Source organism: Orbilia oligospora (genome assembly GCF_000225545.1).
Source record: "Orbilia oligospora ATCC 24927 unplaced genomic scaffold scaffold00078, whole genome shotgun sequence".
Taxonomy (NCBI): domain Eukaryota; kingdom Fungi; phylum Ascomycota; class Orbiliomycetes; order Orbiliales; family Orbiliaceae; genus Orbilia; species Orbilia oligospora.
Window position 1 is genome coordinate 202435 of NW_011645635.1, and position 21022 is coordinate 223456.

The 21022-nt window shown below is 46.5% G+C and overlaps 5 protein-coding genes across 5 annotated transcripts; 3 read left to right on the plus strand and 2 right to left on the minus strand.

Moving 5' to 3' along the window:
• Positions 1-124: 124 nt before the first annotated feature.
• On the minus strand, positions 125-3226 carry AOL_s00078g64 (uncharacterized protein; the record flags this gene model as incomplete). Its single annotated transcript, XM_011123327.1, has 6 exons — positions 125-1335; positions 1389-2138; positions 2204-2580; positions 2663-2852; positions 2931-3057; positions 3146-3226. The coding sequence occupies 6 exons, from the start codon at positions 3224-3226 to the stop codon at positions 125-127; spliced, it is 2736 nt and encodes a 911-aa protein (XP_011121629.1).
• An 822-nt stretch (positions 3227-4048) lies between these two features.
• Positions 4049-6984, minus strand: AOL_s00078g65 (uncharacterized protein; the record flags this gene model as incomplete). Its single annotated transcript, XM_011123328.1, has 4 exons — positions 4049-4228; positions 4287-5270; positions 5338-6651; positions 6715-6984. The coding sequence occupies 4 exons, from the start codon at positions 6982-6984 to the stop codon at positions 4049-4051; spliced, it is 2748 nt and encodes a 915-aa protein (XP_011121630.1).
• A 1586-nt stretch (positions 6985-8570) lies between these two features.
• AOL_s00078g66 (uncharacterized protein) lies at positions 8571-9773 on the plus strand (the record flags this gene model as incomplete). Its single annotated transcript, XM_011123329.1, has 5 exons — positions 8571-8629; positions 8724-9307; positions 9379-9458; positions 9529-9685; positions 9748-9773. The coding sequence occupies 5 exons, from the start codon at positions 8571-8573 to the stop codon at positions 9771-9773; spliced, it is 906 nt and encodes a 301-aa protein (XP_011121631.1).
• A 1395-nt stretch (positions 9774-11168) lies between these two features.
• On the plus strand, positions 11169-12749 carry AOL_s00078g67 (uncharacterized protein; the record flags this gene model as incomplete). Its single annotated transcript, XM_011123330.1, has 1 exon — positions 11169-12749. One exon carries the CDS (start codon positions 11169-11171, stop codon positions 12747-12749), a length of 1581 nt encoding a protein of 526 aa, XP_011121632.1.
• Positions 12750-14200: 1451 nt separating this feature from the next.
• On the plus strand, positions 14201-18520 carry AOL_s00078g68 (uncharacterized protein; the record flags this gene model as incomplete). Its single annotated transcript, XM_011123331.1, has 7 exons — positions 14201-14203; positions 14342-14584; positions 14682-14727; positions 14789-15274; positions 15345-15637; positions 15694-18037; positions 18147-18520. The coding sequence occupies 7 exons, from the start codon at positions 14201-14203 to the stop codon at positions 18518-18520; spliced, it is 3789 nt and encodes a 1262-aa protein (XP_011121633.1).
• Positions 18521-21022: the final 2502 nt, after the last annotated feature.

Consider the following 21022-nt stretch of genomic DNA (forward strand, 5'->3'; position numbering starts at 1 on the left):
CGGAAGGGGCATGCTAATGTATCATATGGATGGGGCATGGGAAGCTGGGAATAAAATACCATTGGTATTAGGGTAGCTATAGGGGCTATGGGTGGAGAAGAATTTGGTTATTTCCAGTCAGATATTATGCGGTGGCAAACTGCCTACTAGCAAGATTTTGGAAGCTTAAATCGAACTCCCTTCCGTCTAGGATGTCCTCTTGTAGTAGCTCTAATTCCGTATCATCCGAATAGTCCGCACCATCAACATACTTTTTTAGAAAGCAGAAGAACGGTTTCTTTAGTTCCAACTCGTTGGGACATGTTTCCCCTGTTTCATACTCGTCATCATACAAGTCGTCTTCAATTAGACGGGCACGAAAGCGTAGAGAACGCAAGTCAAATTTAGGTAATGTTGTGACTAAAAGTTTCATTTTTCGAGGGAATACATCGTCTTCTTCGACATCTCTTAGAAATTTTGATGTTCCGGGCTGTGGCTTGGAGGATTTATTGGAAACTTTGTAGGTAGATGGGAGCTTGGTTGGGTTTGACCGACCGGTAGAAATCAAGAGCTTGGATGCAGAAGCTCTAGAATTCTTTGGTGGTTCAAATTCTGGTTGGTGGGGTTCGTCATTTTCAGATGAAGATATTTCTTCTTTCCATTCCTCGTCGATTTGTGGGTTCGTTGCTCTTCTCTCTTCTCTCATTCTGTCTGATGCAGATGGAAATATACCGCGTCCTCCGTCCCCAGGTCTACTAGATGTACCTAAATCTGGAGTACCGAAGAAAACGGAAATGGGTAGTGGAGTGGCACTTTCGTGATCATCACCCGCCAAGGACGAAGTATGAGATTCTTCAGTTGCTTTATTAGCCCCAATCCAGGTATCGATTGGACCTGCTGATTTGCGAACAGGTTTTTGAGCACCCGGAAGGTGGGCACTTTGCTGTGCCGTTCGAGACGAGGAAGTACTGGCGGCTTCGGACAATCTTTCAGGAATAAGACATCTCTTTCGTCTATTTGGAGAACTCGTGTTATTATCGCTCCCAAAGTTGGGGTACCAAAGGTTCCCTCTCTCTGATATCCGTGTAATGGGAGTGTTAGATGTCGGAGTATTGGCGATAGCCAGTGCACTAGATAGACTTGCGATTTCCATCGCGTTTGGTATCCCAGGGTTACAGCTCCGAATCTCCCTTCCTTGGGTTTGAAAGGGAAAAGATGGTAACGGAACTGTAGGACTTCTTGCCGCAGAGGCTGCTTGAGGGATATCAGCTTGTTTTTCTTGCTGCGTAACCCGCGAATTCATCTTCGAGATCGTCCACGGATTAGATATTGATTTATCCCTGCGACTATCCTCCTCTATATGTTCGTTAGCTCTTAGTCGTGGATTAATCTTCGTGCGAAGTCCATACCCCGTGCAGCCTGTTGCCTTTCTGTTCCTTTCATAATTTCTTCGATATCCACGAAGTCTGCATCCTCGTCCTCATCGATTCCTGAACCATACATGCTAAAGCTCCATCCATCTTCCTGTTTCCTGGTATTCGGCCTGCCTTGGGAGATTTCACTATATGTAAGTGGGATGTCCTCTTCCACCTCTTCGGGAGCGGTTTGATTCCGACCAAGGGGTTTTTGATGTTGGGCACGAATCGTGCTTGAACTAATCTTAATTGGCGGGGAACTCGAAGGTGCATGGCTTCTAGTTTCAGCTAATAGCTGTTCTGCTGTCCCGGATATCTCAGGTACGAATGTTGGAGCCTTTTGGAGTGTCTGCTCGATTGGAAATTCGCTTGGAACCACAGAATCATTCGTAGCTTCGCTGCTAAAGTCGTCATTGGTCCTCCCTTTCCTCCTGAATTCTTCCTCAGTACCATACACTTGCTCGAAACATTCCTTGATACAGCCGATCACCTTCTCATTACTCTCAAAGAGCACATCATCCTTTGCAGGCTCAATGTTGACATCCACCTTCCCGACGCTGGAGAGTATGTTGAGAAATAACAACGGCTCCGTAGGTGCATCGACCGACCTCGCAGTAAAGGCCAGTTTGGTTTGTTTTTTATAAAGGCTGTATATAGAGTGGGCTAAACCTTGATTTCGAGTGATGGATAAAGGACGGTTCTTGTATGCCACGCATACGCCCTTTTTGGAGATGGGATTTGTATCTATTATTAATTGCGATTTCAGTATCGTATATCCTCGAGGAAGGGCGAACTAGTTGGAATTATACCGGCATCAGGCTTTACTATGAAAGCCTCAACGTGAACATCACCATCTTCGGCCTTACTCTCAATCCACTGCCCGTGCCGATTAGATTCTGCTCCAAACGCCTTGATGACCGCCTGTTCCTTTGTACTACTTGCAGTAAAAACAACGTCATATTTCGTCTCAATCTTCTTTTTTCCTTTATTACCTTGCGGTGCCGCTACGCACCTAAATTGGAGTCGAGTCTGTGGATGTGTAAGGTAATATGATAGTAATAGAGGTCTTATCCGGCCCAGGTACTTTGCTGCTGTTTTTTCCAATGTAGATTTTCGAACTGGAAACTTGGAAAACAGGTTTGTTACCTTGACGGTACACCCGATTGGTGCCGAAACTGGGGATATTCTATACGGTATTTGTGGAGTTAGAAGTTAACGGTTTGATGCTTCTTGAGGCCAAAGTATATATATAGGGGGTGGAAGGCTACGTTTTGAGAGATCCGTCGGAGGCGATCTCACATGCCACCGCCATTGCTTCATTTTTTACACGAGTGATAATTGTAAGTAGCCCAGACACATTGGCAAGGCTAGCTAACGCCTCACCTCGAAAGCCAAGGGTGGTAACATCCAGCAAGTCATCGAATTTAGATATCTTGCTGGTGCAATGGGGCTTAGCCACTATGTAACAAGAAAGTCAGTTGTGTGAATATCAATAAACCGTGTATATATAGAGAACAGCATCATAGAACTACCTACTTAGGTTTCGATCATTTGGATCAATCCCACACCCATTGTCTTTTATTTGTATATGAGAAACCAAGTCTGAACTAGCTTCGACAATGATAGATGTAGCTCCTGCATCCAACGCATTTTCGACGAGCTCCTGTGTTGCATGAACCGCAATAAGGTTAATTGCATTGAACAAATCTAGATAAGTGTATTTTATGGGTATTGGTCTAGGGAAGTCTTACTTTAATGACAGTGATAGGGTCTGTGATGACTTGGGTTGACCCTAGACGGCGCACGGATTCTTGAGGGATCTCGTGGATCATAGTTTATGGGAGAGTAAGAAGGTCACGCGCTTTATGGCGATGTATGATAGGTTTGATGAGTGAATGGGTTGAAAGGGTAATCCTGTTTCGGTCCGGGTCCGCTATGAAGCAATTGTGACGTTGGTGAATATCGAAGAGATGGTTTCCGGCCTCACATCGCTTGCGGCATTGGTTTTGCTACGGGTTGCACCAGTTGTATTGAACATCGTTAGTATAGTACCTGGTTTATCATTGAATTCCATCACTTATTTAAGAAATCGACATCACAATTACCAGGCTATTGAGCTTCTCCCCCCCCCTCCCCTTAAATTGCGGTAACAATCGTATTAGCTTACTATCTATTTACAATTCGTCGAGGTGACTTTAAGCTGCGCTTCTCTTCAGTGTATATATATGCATATCCGGTGCATTTATCTCCCATGAGTATTCATTAGCATCTAATCATAAGCCGTGCTACAGCTATCTAAATCTATAAAGTATCTGCTTGCAGGGAGAAAAACCACCTCCTCCGAGTGGACGGCGACACTTGTTTATAGGTATTGAAAAGGAAAGAAAAGAAAAGAAAAGAAAGGGGTTGTAATGTGTAATGTGTAATGTAATATGTCACAGTATGAATGGAAGGTATCTCGGTGCAGTGGTTTATTCTCTTTACCCAATTGCCGAAATATGCAGTGGGGTGGCTTAAAGAGGAATATCGGGTTCGGGGCAGCCCTCGGGATGCCGAAAAAGCCATGCTTATATAGAAACCGCATTGTAATAAATCGGCCCTCTAGGAAACAACTCTTAGGTACTTATACAAGAGAATAGAGGCTTTTTTCTTTGTTAAAACTCCCAGTTCTCGTCGACACTTTCAATGGCCCACTTGAACTTATCCCGAAGAGTTTTAGGGAAAATTCTCTCGAGAGGGACGCCAAACTTCTTGCAAAAGACAACAGATAGACGAGGATCAATGTAATTGATCTTGGATGTGCCAAGCGACACCTCCGACGTATTTTCCTTGTCCTGTGGGGTTTATTAGTGATGTTATTGTATAGGCAATTCGAAATGATAGGATACATACCTTCATCATACTAGTCTTGACCTGAATCTTATCATCGAGTTTGGTGATTTGTTCCTCGAATTTTTCGACGGACGGGGACTTCCCAGCGGCCTCCACCTTCCCAGACTTGTTTTCTTTCGCGAACTCTTTCTTCATATCGTCGAGTGCGCCTAGGCGAGATTTGAGCTCAGAAGCTTTCATCTCCTTTTCGCCGTTTGCCACGAGTTTTTCATTATCCTTGGCGAATTTCCTTTCGATCTTCTTCTTCTCTTCCTCGATAAGCCATTCCTGGTGTTCCTTAATCCAGTCTTGGTCATCGATCTCAGCGTCTAGTTTAAAGTACTCTGGTTTCTTTTTTTTGAGCTTTGGCTCTAAGTTCAGGATCATCTGCTTGAACCTCCATTTCTGGTACATCAATGCCTTGATCTCATACATCTTCTTTTCCATCTGGGAGTCGTGCATCTTGCTCTTGGTACGTTGATGGTTGCAGAGAATTGCGACCTTCTTGTTCGCCTCGTTGTAAGCGGCATGCTTTTCAGCGATGGTGCCAATATTCTTCATCTTGGAAAGCTCTTGTTGCATGGTCCAGGAAGCATTGTAGGTACGGAAGACCTTTGCACTGAGTCCTGGCATATGTTCTTTAAACCACTCATTGATGTGTTTTGTTTGAATACGATCGAAAAGGTCATCGCCCGGGCCTTTGGGCGCCTTCTTGAAGATACGCAAATTCTTGAAAACCTGCTTATCGACGGTGTAGACCTGATCGAATTGGATACTGTCTTTACCCAAGAACTTGAAATGGACAAGGTTAGGCTCTTCAAGAGTAACATGTTCGTATCGCAAACTGCAACAACCGACGGTGTCCGCCTCGTCATCACCCTTTTCATTACCTGCTCTAAGAGCGAACTTGTCAATTAGATAAATAGCGGTGGCTCGCTGTCGAACCATGGTCTGCTTGTCGCTCAGCTCTTGTGTATACTCGCGACGGATCTTCTCAATATGTTTCTATCCGAGGTGTCAGAACTACTCACTCAACTAGTGAATTGAAAAGAAAAAGAAAAATAGAAATTACCTTGAGTTCACGAGCTTTCTCATATTTCTTGAAGTCACTTTGGCCTTTCAAGGAACTAGTGACAGCAAGCATAACATATTTGACGTTGCCATTGATGTTTTCGGTCCACATAGCTAGCCACGAAGCTGTTTGATTGTGGACAATATTACCCCATTTGTGCCCCTTGGGTGGTGGTGGGACCGTGGCTCCCTTGCCAATGTTCAGCGTAATCTGTTCGGGAGCAACACGCTTCTTGTACATGCCACGCTTAGGATGTTCACCACGGCCTCGGAATAGACCGGGGGGTTCGACGCGGAAGTTTCCAACCTTCTCCTTGCGGCCATCCCACAGGCAGTATTGATACGGCTCCTCAATCTTCTCCCTCTCTGCCTTGGCTTCTTTCTTCTCAGTAGCTGACATGGCCTTCTTTGCCTCCTTCAGAGCGGTGAAGTGTTCGAACATGGGGCGGAAGTCGCATTTATCATAGCTCTGAATTTTGACGGTATTTCCATTTTTATCCTTTGCACCACCGGTTTCCTTAAGAACTGTTTTCCAATCTGCGAAAAAATTGTCGAGAAATTTCTTATCACTAGCCTGGGGTGCTTCAAGAAGGGCAGCCATAAATCCAGCGACTTCCTCGGCTTCCGGGCCAAGAGTGATTGGGACACCATCGTATTTCATTTTGACATTCTTGGGAAGTAGTTCGTAAGGGGGGGGAAACATGACACCAGAATGCTGAAGAGTTTCCCATTTTTGGTTTCCGTCATTTTGCTCGGCGAGCCACCACTTGTACTCGTCGGATTGCTCTTCACCGTCGGGGCTAGCTCCTGCTGCTTCCTCCTCTGCTTCCTCCTCCTTCTTAGCCTTACCCTTGGCGGCTTTCTTCGGCGCGGGCGCTGCGGCTTTGCCCTTGCCCTTCTTGCCTTTGGCGGGGGTAGGCTCTTCGCTATCTTCCTCATCTTTAATTACCTTGGATTTCTTAGCTGATGCTGTTTTTCTTTGCTTGGCGATGGGGATATCGCTGTCGGAAGCATCGGAGGGTGTCTCGTCCTTCGGTTTACGTTTGGTGGCGGATTTTGTCTTTGGGGTAGCCTTTGCTGCAGGTTTGCTTTTGGGAGTGGCTTTGGCGGCAGCCTTTTCGATGCTCTTTCTGTCCTTGGCTAGCTTTTGAAGGGGAACGTCATCGTCATCGTCATCTTCGAAATCTGATTCGGATTCTTCTTTCATAGATTTTGTCGATCGTCTCCTTGAAGAGCTCAGCGGGATGTCGTCTTCGTCTTCCGAATCAACAAGTTGTTTCTTTGTGCCGTTGACGGTAGTTCGTCTTCTTTTAGACTATAGGTTCGGGTCAGCATGATACTGCACATGTTGTCGAAATTGCGATGAGGGATAACGTACCAAAGGGGCAGAATCCGACTCTTCATCATCGTCTTCTTCCTTGATGGCGGGCTTCATGGCAGCTTTCCGCTTGCCAGAAGTACCATTGATAACTTTGGAAACCTTTCCAGGGTCCATAGCCATCCCTGGAGTATGTGCGGCATCGATCTCCATAGATTCTTCCTCCATTCGGCGATCCACAGCGGGGTCAATCTTTTCGGGAAGGACAGCTCGGCCATTGGATTTTCGACGCCCTCTGGCGAGAGGCATCTCATCCTCTGATGAAGACATGTCGGAGCGGCTGGGTTTCACAGCTGATTCCAGGATAGTATGTCCGGAAGGAGTTGGAATTCGAGAAGTAGTTGTTTGAGCCCGTTTAAATGTTTTCGAAAGATGGCAACGTAGTTTCGAATAGGTGTAATAAGTATTTGAGAGGTGGTGCGACCGCGATGGTGATATCTGCGACGCACAAGGGAGTGTTGTTTGCTGTGGTAGTGGTGGTGGTGGTGGTGGTGTAGCCAGTAATGTGAGGTCCCGTGAGAAGGGGCGAAAACGCGTCGAAGGAGAGTGGAAGCGATGAGTGGGAAAAGGGAACGGTTTGGGAGAAAGACTCGGAGGCAAAAACGGATTTCGAGAAACGAAGGCCAGTCGAGACCCGAAGACCTTTCGGACGAAAAGTCCGGACGAAGCTGACGGCAACGTGGAGGTAGTTTCGGAGAGGAGAAAGATGGGAAAGTGCAGAATCACAGGGTAAAAGAAGTCGAAAAGTTGTGATTATGACGGGATGGGAGATTTTTATATGAGGCGGTTAGCCGTTTTGTTATGTGTGCCTTGCTTGCTGTGCTTTGCTGTGCAGCAAGTTGCAAGTTGGAACCGGGTTTGTCACTAGACACAGCACAGGGAACGTCCAATATAAGAAATTTATAAAGGGAAAGAACACTGAAATTTTTGAGGGTATAGAAAATGAAAATTAGAAAGGAAATGAAGCTGGTGATGGGGATGGTGAAGGTGGTGTTTGTGGGAAGGATAGGATAGGAAGCAGTTTATGAGAAGGAGAGGGAGAGGGAGAGAAGGAGAGGGAGAAGGAGAAGGAGGCGGCGGGCAGGGCTAAATAAAAGGTCGAAATTTGGCAAAGTCAATTTTTTGCTGACGGAACGGGCGCGAAAAAATTTGAAGTCAACTTTTTGCTGGGCAAACACGCCGAACAGAACGCCACTGCACTATCCGCCCACAGCTAGGCCACCTATCAAGTAGGGTGGTAGTTAGACACGATCGATCCAAAACATGTTAACATCTATTCCTGATAAGAATGTATTAGCATTAGTATAGGTGAATAATGGTGGTATGTACTTATGTATGGTGGTGTTCTAACATGCTTTAGGACGCCACATATATTGGAATAAGCTAAGGACCGAGCTGGGTGAAAGGACGTATGGGTATGTAAGTAAGTACTTACCTACTGGTACTCTCCTGCCATTAGTCATTACTTACTAGGTAGTACTTAGTACTTAAGTAAGTAGTTACCTAAGGTATATACTTCGTCATATATTCGTCGCAAAGAGGCATCGTGAGGGAATCAGGAATGCAAATGAAGTGTATGTGCCATCAGAATTCGAATGCATATAGGTGCTAGTATGCAATTGATAATTGTGTTGCCGTGTTGCCGTGTTGCCGTGTTGTTGTGTTGCTGAGTTGACGTGTTTGCCCGCTGCGGTTGTCACGAAAATTGCCGGCGGCTCCTCCTCCGAACCGACATCACTCGACTGTGCCAACTTCTCCGTCCGAGAAAAAAAAGCCTCTGCTTCAACCCCGTCTGACGACCTCTCTCCACTCCTCTCCTCTCCTTCACCCCGCCCTTCTTCTATCCAATTGACCCAATGCTCGCCAACGCCGCTCGTCCCGCCCTTAGGAGGGCCGCCATTGCCGTCGTCTCCCGGTAAACTATACCCCTCCACCATACGATTCCGGCTATCGGCCCATGTATCATCCATTGCGTATAATATACTAACATCCGGCGTGCATTTCTATAGACCGGCCGTTGGCGCCCTTACACCAGCCGCTGGATATGCCACTCTCAGAGAAATCGAGGGACGTCTCAAGTCTATCCGAAACATCGAGAAGATCACCAACACCATGAAGGTCGTCGCCTCGACAAAACTCAACCGCGCCATGCGAGCCATGACCGAGTCCAAGGCCTTTGGTGAAACTTCCAACAAGGTCTACGAGGAGGCCGAGACGAAGATCCCTCAGGAAGCCAAGACCCTCATTGTCGTCGCCTCTTCGGATAAGGGTCTCTGTGGTGGTATCCATTCCGCATTGACCAAGGCCACAAGGAAGAAGCTGTTGGAGAACCCCAATGCCGATTTGGTTATCCTCGGCGAGAAGTGCAAGGCTCAATTGCAGAGAGAGAAGAGCCAGAGCATTGTCTTGAGCTTTGCCAACGTAGGAAAGGATATCCCAACTTTCACTGAGGCTCAGGCCATCGCGGACCAAATATTCCAGCTTCCCAAGCAATACGACAACATTGAAGTCCTCTTCAACTCTTACCTCAGCCCTGTCTCTTACGACCAGAAAACCATTCAGACCTACTCTGTGGACTCTTTCCAGGAATCCGGTATGGCTTGACATTGCTGTCCAAAATAAATATATATTGTCTTTACATTTATTGATGAATATCTTCGATAGCCAACTTCTCTGCTTTCGAAATCGATGACGAGGAACTACCCAACCTTCGCGAGTTCTCTCTGGCAAACGCAGTCTACTGGGTAGGGAAAAAACCCTTTCTTTTTCTATGTATTTAACTTACAAATCGGGCTAACGGAGCAAAATTGACAGGCCTTGGCTGAGGGACACGCATGCGAGCAGTCCGCCCGTCGAAATGCCATGGACAATGCATCGAAGAATGCCGGAGAGATGATCCAAAAGTTCCAGATCTTGTTCAACCGTACCAGACAGGCTGTCATTACCGGTGAATTGGTTGAAATTATCACTGGTAAGTCTATCATACCTCGACATCCGAACAAGGCCTCTGCTAATCTGATTTTCTACCTACAGGTGCTGCTGCGTCCGAAGAATCGTAGAGAGGTGGTTCGTTGGGCTTTTGATTCTTGCGCGATTTGCGTTTTGTATCTTTTAATTGTACATACCTCGAGGTGAGGAGTGAAAAGCAAAAAAGGGAGACCATTTAGATGGCCTTGTGTGGCCAGCAAATCTATATATAACAACCGTTTACTATCTGTTGACTCGAGAACTGGTCGGTGAGGATACCTTAGAGGCAGTACACTGTTGGCCAATTGACAGATAACGACACTTTGGCAAACCGAGTGATCGACCCGTCGTGAAAAATACCAGGGCCGGGTTGAGGACCGGATGGGCCTTGATTTCATGTCCAAGTCTGCATGAACGATCCTGTGTCCGACAGTCTCCGGCATATTCCGTCGTTTCGAGGGTGTCATATGACCATGCGACATTGAGAAGAGCTGTGCCGCGTTCAGACCTTCTAATCGTTGCCTCAAATGCGAATCTTGAAAAATGGTGATGCCTGGCCATATATGCGTGTACCGTTGGTTTGGAATAATTCATTCAGCTCTCCGACGACTCAGTTCCTTCAAAGCCGCACATAACATATGGACCCAAGCATTCCCCGAATTTTCCCCAACCTTTTCCTTCCGAAGCCTTGTTTTCTGATCGCCATCGGGTTCGTCGGACAAGGCTAGCTAAATCTTGATCCGCGAACGGGTTCAAGAGCTCTAGGCATGATTTAGGTCCAATCAACGCCTGCCCATCTCTTAAGCGATGAGACCATGCAAGGTTTGTCCAGAAATCGGTGCAATTTACAACAATATGGTCGCCGGGGATAAGGGCGAGGACAAGATGCCTTCATAGACCGCTGGATCTGGACAGTTCTGCAAAGGTCCGGAAGTGGACGCAGCAGAGATATCCCTTGCTTTGGGAACCTCTCTGTTTTGTGACTTGCTGAACATTGTCATCAGGGCGCCAAGGCACTGCAAAGATCTTCATTTGAGAACTCGTTTGGGACGGGAAGACCAATCTATTTCGTAATTTTGCAGCCAACCGGCATGAATAGGATCGTGAACAGTGCGTGTGGCGAGCTGGTCTATAATATGATAAGCCCCTAACTTAAGTTACGCAAAAAAAATAAAATAAAATAAGAAGAAGAAGAAGAAGAAACGGATTGCCGAGTCCGTGCCTCCTCAGGTTTCTCTGAACTAGTCTTGAAGTTGTATGTATGTGCCAGCCAACTGTCATGCTACATTCTTTGTCCTGGTCTCGGTTGGCTCGTCAGGAGTAGGTGCAGCTTTTCTGGTCTCAGAATTCCAGTCTCTCCAGTTTACACATCTTTACTCTTTTCCTCTGTTTCCATTTTTATTTTTATTTTTATTTTTTAAAGATATTGTTGGCATGCAGTCGCCATCTGTCGCCTTTCAAGGGACCAGCATTCACCCAGCGCCGTGATGGTGGATAATATCTTGTACAGCATAATTGCAGCAGCCCTGGTTGGTGTTGTTGCCATCGTCCCCACAGTCTCGTGCGCGAAACCGCCGTGTTCCACAAGCTCCACGCCCGTCTGCCTCAACCTTCAGAATTGCACAAATGTTGATGCTTGGGGCTTACAAGTCGAAGTTGGCACGAGAGGTCAGGCGCGTCAGAAGATATGTCTTGTTCCGTCCACCGTTATAAATGCCACCTACACTTTGGGTTCGGAGATATGCAACAACGACAACAGTCTGAACAAAACATGTCAGGCAAGTCACGGTGGTACTTTCGACAGAACTTTGTTGGCCGGTTTTACCAGCCGTAGCACATCGGTGAACGGTGGGGTCGAGGGCTTTTGGGACGACCTAAACGGACCCGTGGAGACCTTTGGAGACGTGGAGTTTGCGGTCGCCGGTTTCACGCAATTGAAAAACTATGAAATTGGTGTTGTGACAAATGGTACAAAGTTTAATCTTGGACAATTAGGACTCGGTCCAAAGTCGTCATTCTTGCAAGCCTTGAAGGATCAAGGGTTCATCGATAGGTTGATGTTCGGCTTCGATGCAGGAAGCCAGAGTCCGTATAATCCTCGCCCCGGTCACATCGTTTTGGGCGGGTACGACCAATCTCGAGTCGCAGGCAACTTTGCGGAGTTCGATATCAACTATGAAGACACAGAATTCAGGCCGTGTCCGTTCAGGGTCGAGATTCAAAAAATCGACGTTCTGTTCGAGAAAACAATGAAAACGACAGCATTCATAGATCTGGAATCTCGGAATCCATACGCATGCATTGAACCTTACGACAATTTGTTCCGGTTCCCTTCCGGAAGGCTAGCATCACTCGAAAGTATAGGCCTCGGACAAGGAAGGGTGGACAGTGACTGGTTGCCAAATCTGCAAGTTAACGAACCGGGCTGGAGATACAAAGCTGGGAATCCAGGAGCATTCTCTCTGGATATCGTCTTAAATGGACTCGACGAGGATTTCAAAATAGTGATTCCGAATGAAGAGCTTGCGCATCCGCTCAGAGGGATCGATAACAATGGGACATGGGCTGTTGATAGGAATTACACGGAACTGAATATATTCCAGGAATCTGCCGTCCGTAATACAATTGTGCTCGGAAAGGCGTTTCTGTCGCAGGTTTATCTAGCTGTCGACTACGAAGCAGGGAAGTTTTACCTGGCAGCTTCATCGCCCTCGACGGCCGGTTGCAATCCCGCACCGTTTGGTTGTTCGAACGAACACGACAAGAAAGCCAATTCAATCACTGTCGCTGGATACGTCGGTCTTGCGTTCGGAATAGCCTCGTTTTTGATATTGGGGGTCTTATTGGGCTTGGGTATCTGGTTCTGGAAATCGGGTAGGCTGGATCGGTATAGACGGAGGGGGGTAAACATCACCGAGAGGGTGCCAGACTTCGGAACTTATACCCAGCAAAACACGAAGGATATGAGGGTTCTGGCGCGGCAGGCGTCGCTACGACCCTGTAGTAACGAGAGCCCCGACCGGCAAACGTTCGGGTCCGCGATAGGACTACGGAGGACGATGTCCTGACGAGTAAAGTTTCTTTAGATTTGAGCGACATGTCGACATTGAATCTTTCTTTTGATGGGTACTTACCTACTTAAGTATCTGGGTATTTAAGGACTTGTGCATTTTAGGGGAAACGGCTCGTTTATCGTTTACATGCATGTAACTGCTTCACTTTCTCTCTCTCTCTCTCTCTCTCTCTCTCTCTCTCTCTATTTCTTTTTATATTTCCCTTTCCTTCCAGGGTTTTCCTTTGGCATAAAGCGGCTGTTATTGGATGTATATGCTGTACTTACATCTTGTCTGTTTCATTTATCAGGAGTACCAGGGCGCGGAGTAGTTTGGTCTATTTATTTTTGTTTACTTTATACCTACTTTTTATATTGAAGCTGTGATATCATCCTGCATTCTCAAAAGTACTTCTTACTTCGTCATATACACGCTATATTGTATGTATTATATACTACTTAGTATACCTAAGTAGGTACTTACCTACCTTACTTGATCATGTATGGCTTCCTGTGTACTCGTTCACATATTATTTCTCATACCACACATCGCAGTATTCGTAACTAAGCCTGACCCCTTTTGTAGAATATTAATTTGTGAGAGAGCTCGAGAGAAGGGGTCGGGTAAAACGGGGTGGCATCATCATCCAACGTGGCTGTGCGACACCAGACAAGCTTTCGAGGTACGCAATCTGAGTACCTGTCATACCGGTATACCTATTACTTATATCAATGTCGTCGTGATCCGCCTGGTGCCTGCAGCGAATATATACTTTCTTAGAATCTTACCTGTTAGCCTTGGAGACCTATACTTACTACTTAAGTACTTATATACCTTCTATGTAATATCGAAGTCGGTATACGTTGTTTGCATGCAGCCTCACCTACTGTACATACATTACAAAGTACCACTTACATTGACATTCGAGACAGGTCATCCACCCATACCCGCCAGCCAGCCAGCCAGCCAGCCAGCCAATCCGATATATCCTCTAGCACAGGTCTTGGCTCTGGTACCGGTACTTTAGTCGAGTCTTGAGGGTTGGATTTCTTATAGCTCCATCTCTTCGCTGTACATGTACACTCTCCATCGCGATATCGATCTTTCGAATCCCATCGCCATCTTTCCCCCTATATAGTACTTACCTACTAGTACGCTGCCTATTTTGCGATCTTTTACCTTCTCCTAAAATATCAAATTTTAGGCGCTGAAGCTGTCCACTGAGCTTACGCCGACGTTACGTGGAGAGCTACACCAAACCGGTTTCACATTTGACAAGACCTCGTTCCTGTGTTAGTTACTAAACTGTTCTGTTCTGTTCCGCTGCTGTTCCTAAAATACTCAACAACACACACCAGCTTCCGTCCCCGATACTTACATCCTTCTTATCTTTCCCCTAAACAGTCCACTTTCCCTCTTCTTTGGCGACAGCTTGAAGCACGAGACCATCGAAGTAACCAGTCGAGATGGTATGTTCGGCCCTATTCTATCCTGTCCTATCCTGTGCTATACCTCCATCTGCCGTCGGAGACCGTTACTGCCTGCCGGTCTCGCGGCTCCCACGCCTACGCTTCAGAACTAACCTTAGCGTCTATTACATTATATAGGCTGTCACTAAGCGGGCGGGGCGGAACAAAACAAAGGATGCAGCGGGGGTGACATCGAAGGTCCCCTTCATGAAGGGAGCTGTCGGTAGCTCTGCCGGCGGTCAAGGTCCTCCCAAGAAGGCTTTCTATGAGGGCTCGAAGAAGAAGGAAGTTGGTGTTAGCGACCTTACCCTCATCAGCAAGATTTCCAATGAAGCTATCAACGAGAACCTGATGAAGCGATTCGAAGCTGCCGAGATATACGTACGTCATTGAACCACTCGAAACATCGCGTCTTGAACACTATATGCCGCTTCCATGGTCGTGGGACAAAGGACTAACCCCGTTGGTTCCCCGATAGACTTACATTGGACATGTGTTAATCTCAGTAAACCCGTTCCGAGACCGTAAGTAACACAGTCGGTGCGTCAGTCAATCTATTGAGTCGCATCTAACCTTCCGGGATAGTGGGAATCTACGTCGACTCCGTCATGGAAGCCTACAAAGGCAAGAACCGATTAGAAATGCCCCCACACGTCTTTGCGATCGCGGAAGCCTCATACTACAACATGAATGCCTACCGAGACAACCAATGTATCATCATCAGTGGCGAATCAGGTGCCGGGAAAACCGAAGCTGCGAAGAGAATCATGCAATACATTGCCAACGTATCTGGGGGCCAGCAAAACTCTCACATTACCGAGATCAAAAACATGGTTTTGGCGACCAATCCGCTGTTGGAAGCCTTTGGGTGTGCGAAGACGCTGAGGAACAACAATTCGTCGCGGCACGGCAAATACCTAGAAATCCAGTTTAATGCGCAGGGTGAACCATGTGGTGCAAATATCACAAACTATTTGCTAGAGAAGGGTCGTGTGGTTGGTCAGATCATGAATGAGCGAAACTTCCACATTTTCTACCAATTTGCTAAAGCTGCTAGTCCAGCCTACAGAGGTTAGTAACGTCCGTTCCAGCCATGGGATATAAGACAAGAAATTAGTCACTAACTCCTAACGCACCCTAGAATTGTTCGGCATTCAGACGCCTGAAGCTTATGCCTATACATCTAACTCCCGATGCTTAGATGTCCCCGGAATCGATGACACAAAAGAATTTAGCGAAACCCTCCAGGCGATGAAGGTTATTGGCCTCACGCAACAGGAGCAGGACGATATCTTCAGATTGTTAGCCGCTATCTTATGGATCGGGAATGTCCAATTCAGAGAAGAGGAGAGTGGAAGCGCAGCAATCGTTGACCCCGGGGTTACTGATTTCGCAGCTTATTTATTACAAGTTGATGGCGTAGCTCTCAATAAGGTCAGAGGATACAACATAGCCAAACAACTAGAGCACCTTTCGCTAACGCCTTCAAGGCTCTATCTATTCGTATAGTCGAAACATCGAGAGGTGGAAGGAGAGGTTCCATCTATGAGTCTCCGCTCAATGCAGCGCAAGCTACTTCCGTAAGAGACACATTGGCAAAGGCGATCTATAACAATCTTTTTGAATGGATCGTCGACCGTATCAACGTCTCGATGAAGGCTCGCGAACAAACATCCTACACAATTGGTATCCTCGATATTTACGGGTTCGAAATTTTCGACAAGAACTCTTTTGAGCAACTTTGTATCAACTACGTGAACGAAAAATTACAGCAGATCTTTATAGAACTTACGCTCAAGACAGAACAAGAGGAGTATGTACGAGAGCAGATCGAGTGGCAACCTATCAAGTACTTCAATAACAAGATCGTGTGCGATTTGATCGAGGAGAAGAGACCACCTGGAGTTTTCGCAGCCCTCAATGATGCATGTGCAACCGCTCACGCAGATCCTAGTGCAGCCGATGGAACGTTCATTCAAAGACTCAATGCACTTTCGACAAACCCTCACTTTGCTCAGCGACAAACGCAGTTTATCATTAAGCACTATGCTGGAGATGTTACCTACCAGATTGAGCACATGACGGACAAGAACAAAGACCAGCTTCTCAGGGATATCCTCGAACTTATGGAGGCCAGTGACAACCAGTTCCTGCACACAATCTTCCCTCAACAGGTCGGCGCCACGGATACAAAGGGGCGTCGCCCGCCGACTGCCAGTGACAAGATCAAAGCATCCGCAAACGACCTCGTGAATACACTTTCCAAGGCGACACCTTCCTATATCCGAACGATCAAACCAAATCAGAACAAGTCGCCTAAGGAATATGATTCCGCTGCTGTCCTCCATCAGATCAAATATCTTGGTCTTCAAGAAAACGTCCGTATTCGAAGAGCTGGCTTCGCATATCGCCAGACCTTTGAAAGATTTGTGGACCGATTCTACTTGCTGTCATCAAAAACATCCTATGCAGGTGATTACATCTGGACCGGTGACCCGCGATCAGGATCTGAGCAAATTCTCAAGGATACGAGGATACCAAAGGAAGAATGGCAGATGGGAACAACCAAGGCATTCATCAAGACACCCGAGACCCTATTCGCCCTAGAGACCATGCGCGACCGATACTGGCACAACATGGCAATTCGTATTCAACGGGCCTGGAGAAACTATTTGAGATATCGGACCGAATGTGCCGTCAGGATCCAAAGATGGTGGCGAAATCTCACCGGTAGTACAGATTTTGTCAAGTTACGTGACTACGGCCACACTGTTCTTGCCGGAAGGAAGGAGCGAAGACGCTTCAGCATCATTGGATCCAGACGGTTTATGGGAGACTACCTTGGCGTTGACAATAGAGGAGGATACGGCGAACATGTCAGAAACTCCGTCCAGATTCCCGCCAGTGACCAAACGCTTTTCTCCTGCAGAGGTGAAATGTTAGTATCGAAACTGGGGAGATCTAGCAAACCGAATCCACGATTAATTGTCCTTACCAATCGCAATTTCTACATTGTCACCCAGTCAATTGTCAATAACCAGCTCCAGATTCTATCGGACAGAACAATCCCACTAGGGACGATCAAGTTTATCGGAACATCGAATCTTCGCGATGATTGGTTCTCTTTAGGCGTAGGGGCCCCGGGACAACCGGATCCGCTCATATCCTGCATCTTTAAAACGGAACTTTTCACTCACATGAAGGGCCTCATGACCGGAATTTTCGATCTTCGGATTGGTCCAACCATTGAGTACAACAAAAAACCTGGAAAGATCGCCGTGGTCAAGACGCTTAAGGACCCGGCTGTTCCAAGGGATGACTTGTACAAGAGCGGAACGATCCACGTTGGGCCCGGTGAGCCTCCGAACAGCGTCTCAAGGCCAACTCCAAAGCCGAGAGCGAAGCCGGCCAAGGCTATTACATCCGGCGGACTACTCAAAAAGAGTGTTAACGGAAAACTTTCTTCCCAAGCCCGCGGGAGGACGACGCCACAGCCACAAGCCCGCCCGGTACCGCGACAACTACCTGGGGGTGGTAGTTCAACAGTTTCGAGCAACCCATCAACGGTCATGCCAGCAGCCATCAAGCCAGTAACTCCAGTTCTACAACAACAGCCCATGTCAAATGGATATGGTGGAAATCAACAAAGAAATTCCATGGGGTCTTCTGTTGCCTCAACACGAGCTCCTCCTCCACCGCCACCACCCCCACCCGCGGCAACACCCTCCCAAGATCCGATGGCCCGCGCTTTATACGATTTCGCCGGCCAGAGCGCGAACGAACTCACTTTGACAAAAGGGGAAATTCTCATAATTCTCCAAAAAGAGGGAAACGGTAAGAAAGGCGTCCCATGTCTGCACGCAATAATAAGGGAAAAGGATATAATAGTGGGGGAAAATAAGAGTTGACCAGGCTGACATATTTATTTGTTGCTTTCATACAGGATGGTGGCTTGCTAAAAAAGCGGATGATACCCAAGGGTGGGCGCCCAGTGCATATCTTAAAGAAGAGGAAGCCGCGAAACCTCCACCTCCGCCGCCTCCGCCGCCAGCCGTGGCTGGGAAGGCAAAACCTCCACCTCCACCCCGACCCAAGCCGTCGGCAGCTGCAGCTGCAGCAGTAAGGAAGCCAAGCTCCATGCATCAACCCGCGGAAACAGTTACTTCCTCAACAGGCACAAGAGCGTCCAATCTCAGCGTGCAAAGTCAGCCTGATGGTGGAGCACCTAATTCAAGTTTAGCAGGAGGTCTTGCCGCTGCATTGAAGAAAAGATCGCAGGCAAATCGAGGATCGGACGAAGACAATGATGACTGGTGAACATAATTATGCTGGTGCTTGTTTAGTTTTCTACTGACACGGTTGACGGTATAACTATTGGGACCAGTTTGCAAAACGAGTTCCGATGTCCTTGTGTTATTGTTTTATTTGATGAAGTAAGTTGTTGGGAAGCGGGTGTGGTCTTTTTTTGGGTTTTCGTTCTCTAAAGTCTTACTTTCTGCATTGCATTCAAAAAACTGCACACGATTGCTTTCCAATTACTTTTCGATATCTGTTAGAGCGGCTGTTTCAGAATTGAGGTTTCCGTCAAGGCATTTACACGATGATCGAGACACCGAATTCCCAATTACTTGTTTGTTCTTTTTTCTTCCTTCCTTTCTTTCTTTCTTTCTTTCTTTTTTTTTTTTTTTTGATTTCAAGTTTTCGTCCTTCTCTATGCGGTATTTACTTTCCTGTGTATAGATGACAGCCTTGAATGACTAAAAATATCAAAGTCTGCAAGAACTTAGCCCCTTGTTAGATTCCAATTGGATTGACGGACATTTTGGCTTGTGTAGATGGGTGACGAGTGAGCGATATACATATAACATACATACATATGTACATATGTACATACACACATACATATATGCGATGCCTCATATGCTTTCATTGGTGGTGCTATATCTTCGCTGACGAAAATTGTCTTCCTTTGAAACCTTCGGGATATCGTCAATCACCTAGCCTTAAGCTTGACCTTCATATCTTTTCCGCTGGGCGAGAAGGGGGCGAAGGGGGTCTTGGAGGTGACAAATATGAATATATCTAGAAGCATCTAGAGCACCTCAGCCAATCGCGGGCATCGTTCACCTCCGAGCGAGGCAATTTGAACGAGGAAAAGGAGTGACAAGAAAAAGCCTTTCTTACGTCAGGGCCGTCGTATGTCTTGCATCTGCCTGGTTCTCTTTTATCACAATTCGCCAATGGGAAAGATTTAAAGATTAAATTTTTGATCCAGCTGCCGCAAAGCAAAATAAAGTAGTTGAAAGAAAGGGAAAAATTTTCTAGTGTCTCCTTTTTCACTTCCCATGATTCTGATCATGAGTGATCTTTTGTGCAACATTATTTGGCCGGGGTGGGGAGGGAGGGGCTTGGGATCCCAAATTATGGTAGTGGTTTCGATTGTTAGATGCATTTACGTTGGTCGTGGGATCGTGGGCGTTTTCCAGCATGCATATATCAGGACATCAATGCATGTTCCTAAGCCCCATATGCCCTGTACCCAAAAAGTAAAGGCGGAAAGCAAGGGCAGGTTACGAGACGAAGTAAATGCATTGGCTCTCTTTGTTTGTCTCTCTTTTCTCCCCCCGACGGTTATTTTATTTTCTCATATTTTTATTTTATTTTTCCGTCTTTTTTTTGCAGATAGAAAACCGGCTTTCCATTGAATCCCACGGGGGGGTTACCCGGTACTCCATAGACGGGTGTTTCTCGCTTCAAGTAGCTCTAGGGTCTAAATGTTAGCCGAAAGGTGGATATGCAACATGATATCTCCACATCTACGTTGTATCTAGCCAAGCTAGACTTGTCCGTGGAAAGGGAAAAAAAAGGGAATGGGGAAGGGTCACAAGGTCAATTAAGCATGGAACACCCCCAGTTTTTTTCTGAACTAACAAACTAAGGGTAGACGCTATGTTTGTGAAGTTCTAGACACAATCAAGCCGCTATATGGAGAAATAGGCATTCCTCAGGGATGTAGATGCTTCCTCCGCAATTATACGAGTAAAGCGTGATAGAGACCGGCATGGTGACCCGCAGTAGACTGGAGTTACTCCATAATCTCCACTTATGATCGTCTCAGGGATGACCACGTAGGCCCTTTTTTAGCTCCTTTGGAATAAGGTGATCAAAGGAAAGACGACTAAAGGGCTACAAAGCTGATTTCCCTGAACAAAAAAAATAAAATAATTTAAAATAAAATAAAATAACTGCACACCTCTTCTCTTCGGGTTTCCCGCTGCATAATGTATATTCCCCAGATTTCCTTGCCTTTTAGGCACTTCGAGCACACCCGAAAATAGTTAATATAAGATGGAAAGGGGAGGGGTGGTTGTGGATTCCTTTTTTTTATGACGGTGTTCTATGCTCTGAGAGTCTGGGGTGTCTACGAACCCCAAAAAAAGAGCTGCCTGCAGTAAGATGAAGCTTGTCGAAAAAGCAGGGAATGAATATGAAAAAAAAAAGTCAAAATGGAAAGATGTGATCAGCTAGGGATTGAGACAACTGTGCTGAGAATATACTAGGGTCTGCAGGTGAGATGATTGTACTTACGCTCACAGGCGTTGGGCTGTAGACGCTCAAGTACCTCGAGGGTTATAGTCGAAGAGTATGATGTATCTGGATGCGTTAGCCAGCATCAAAAAGAACACACAATCTATGTTTTCAATGCTGAGAATAAGTCATATATATTGAAATTTGGGCAAAAAATCGCTCATGCAAGATGCAAGAGAGCCGGACATCCTGCCGCCACTCCTGATTGGAGGCACGTCGGTAGCTGAGAGA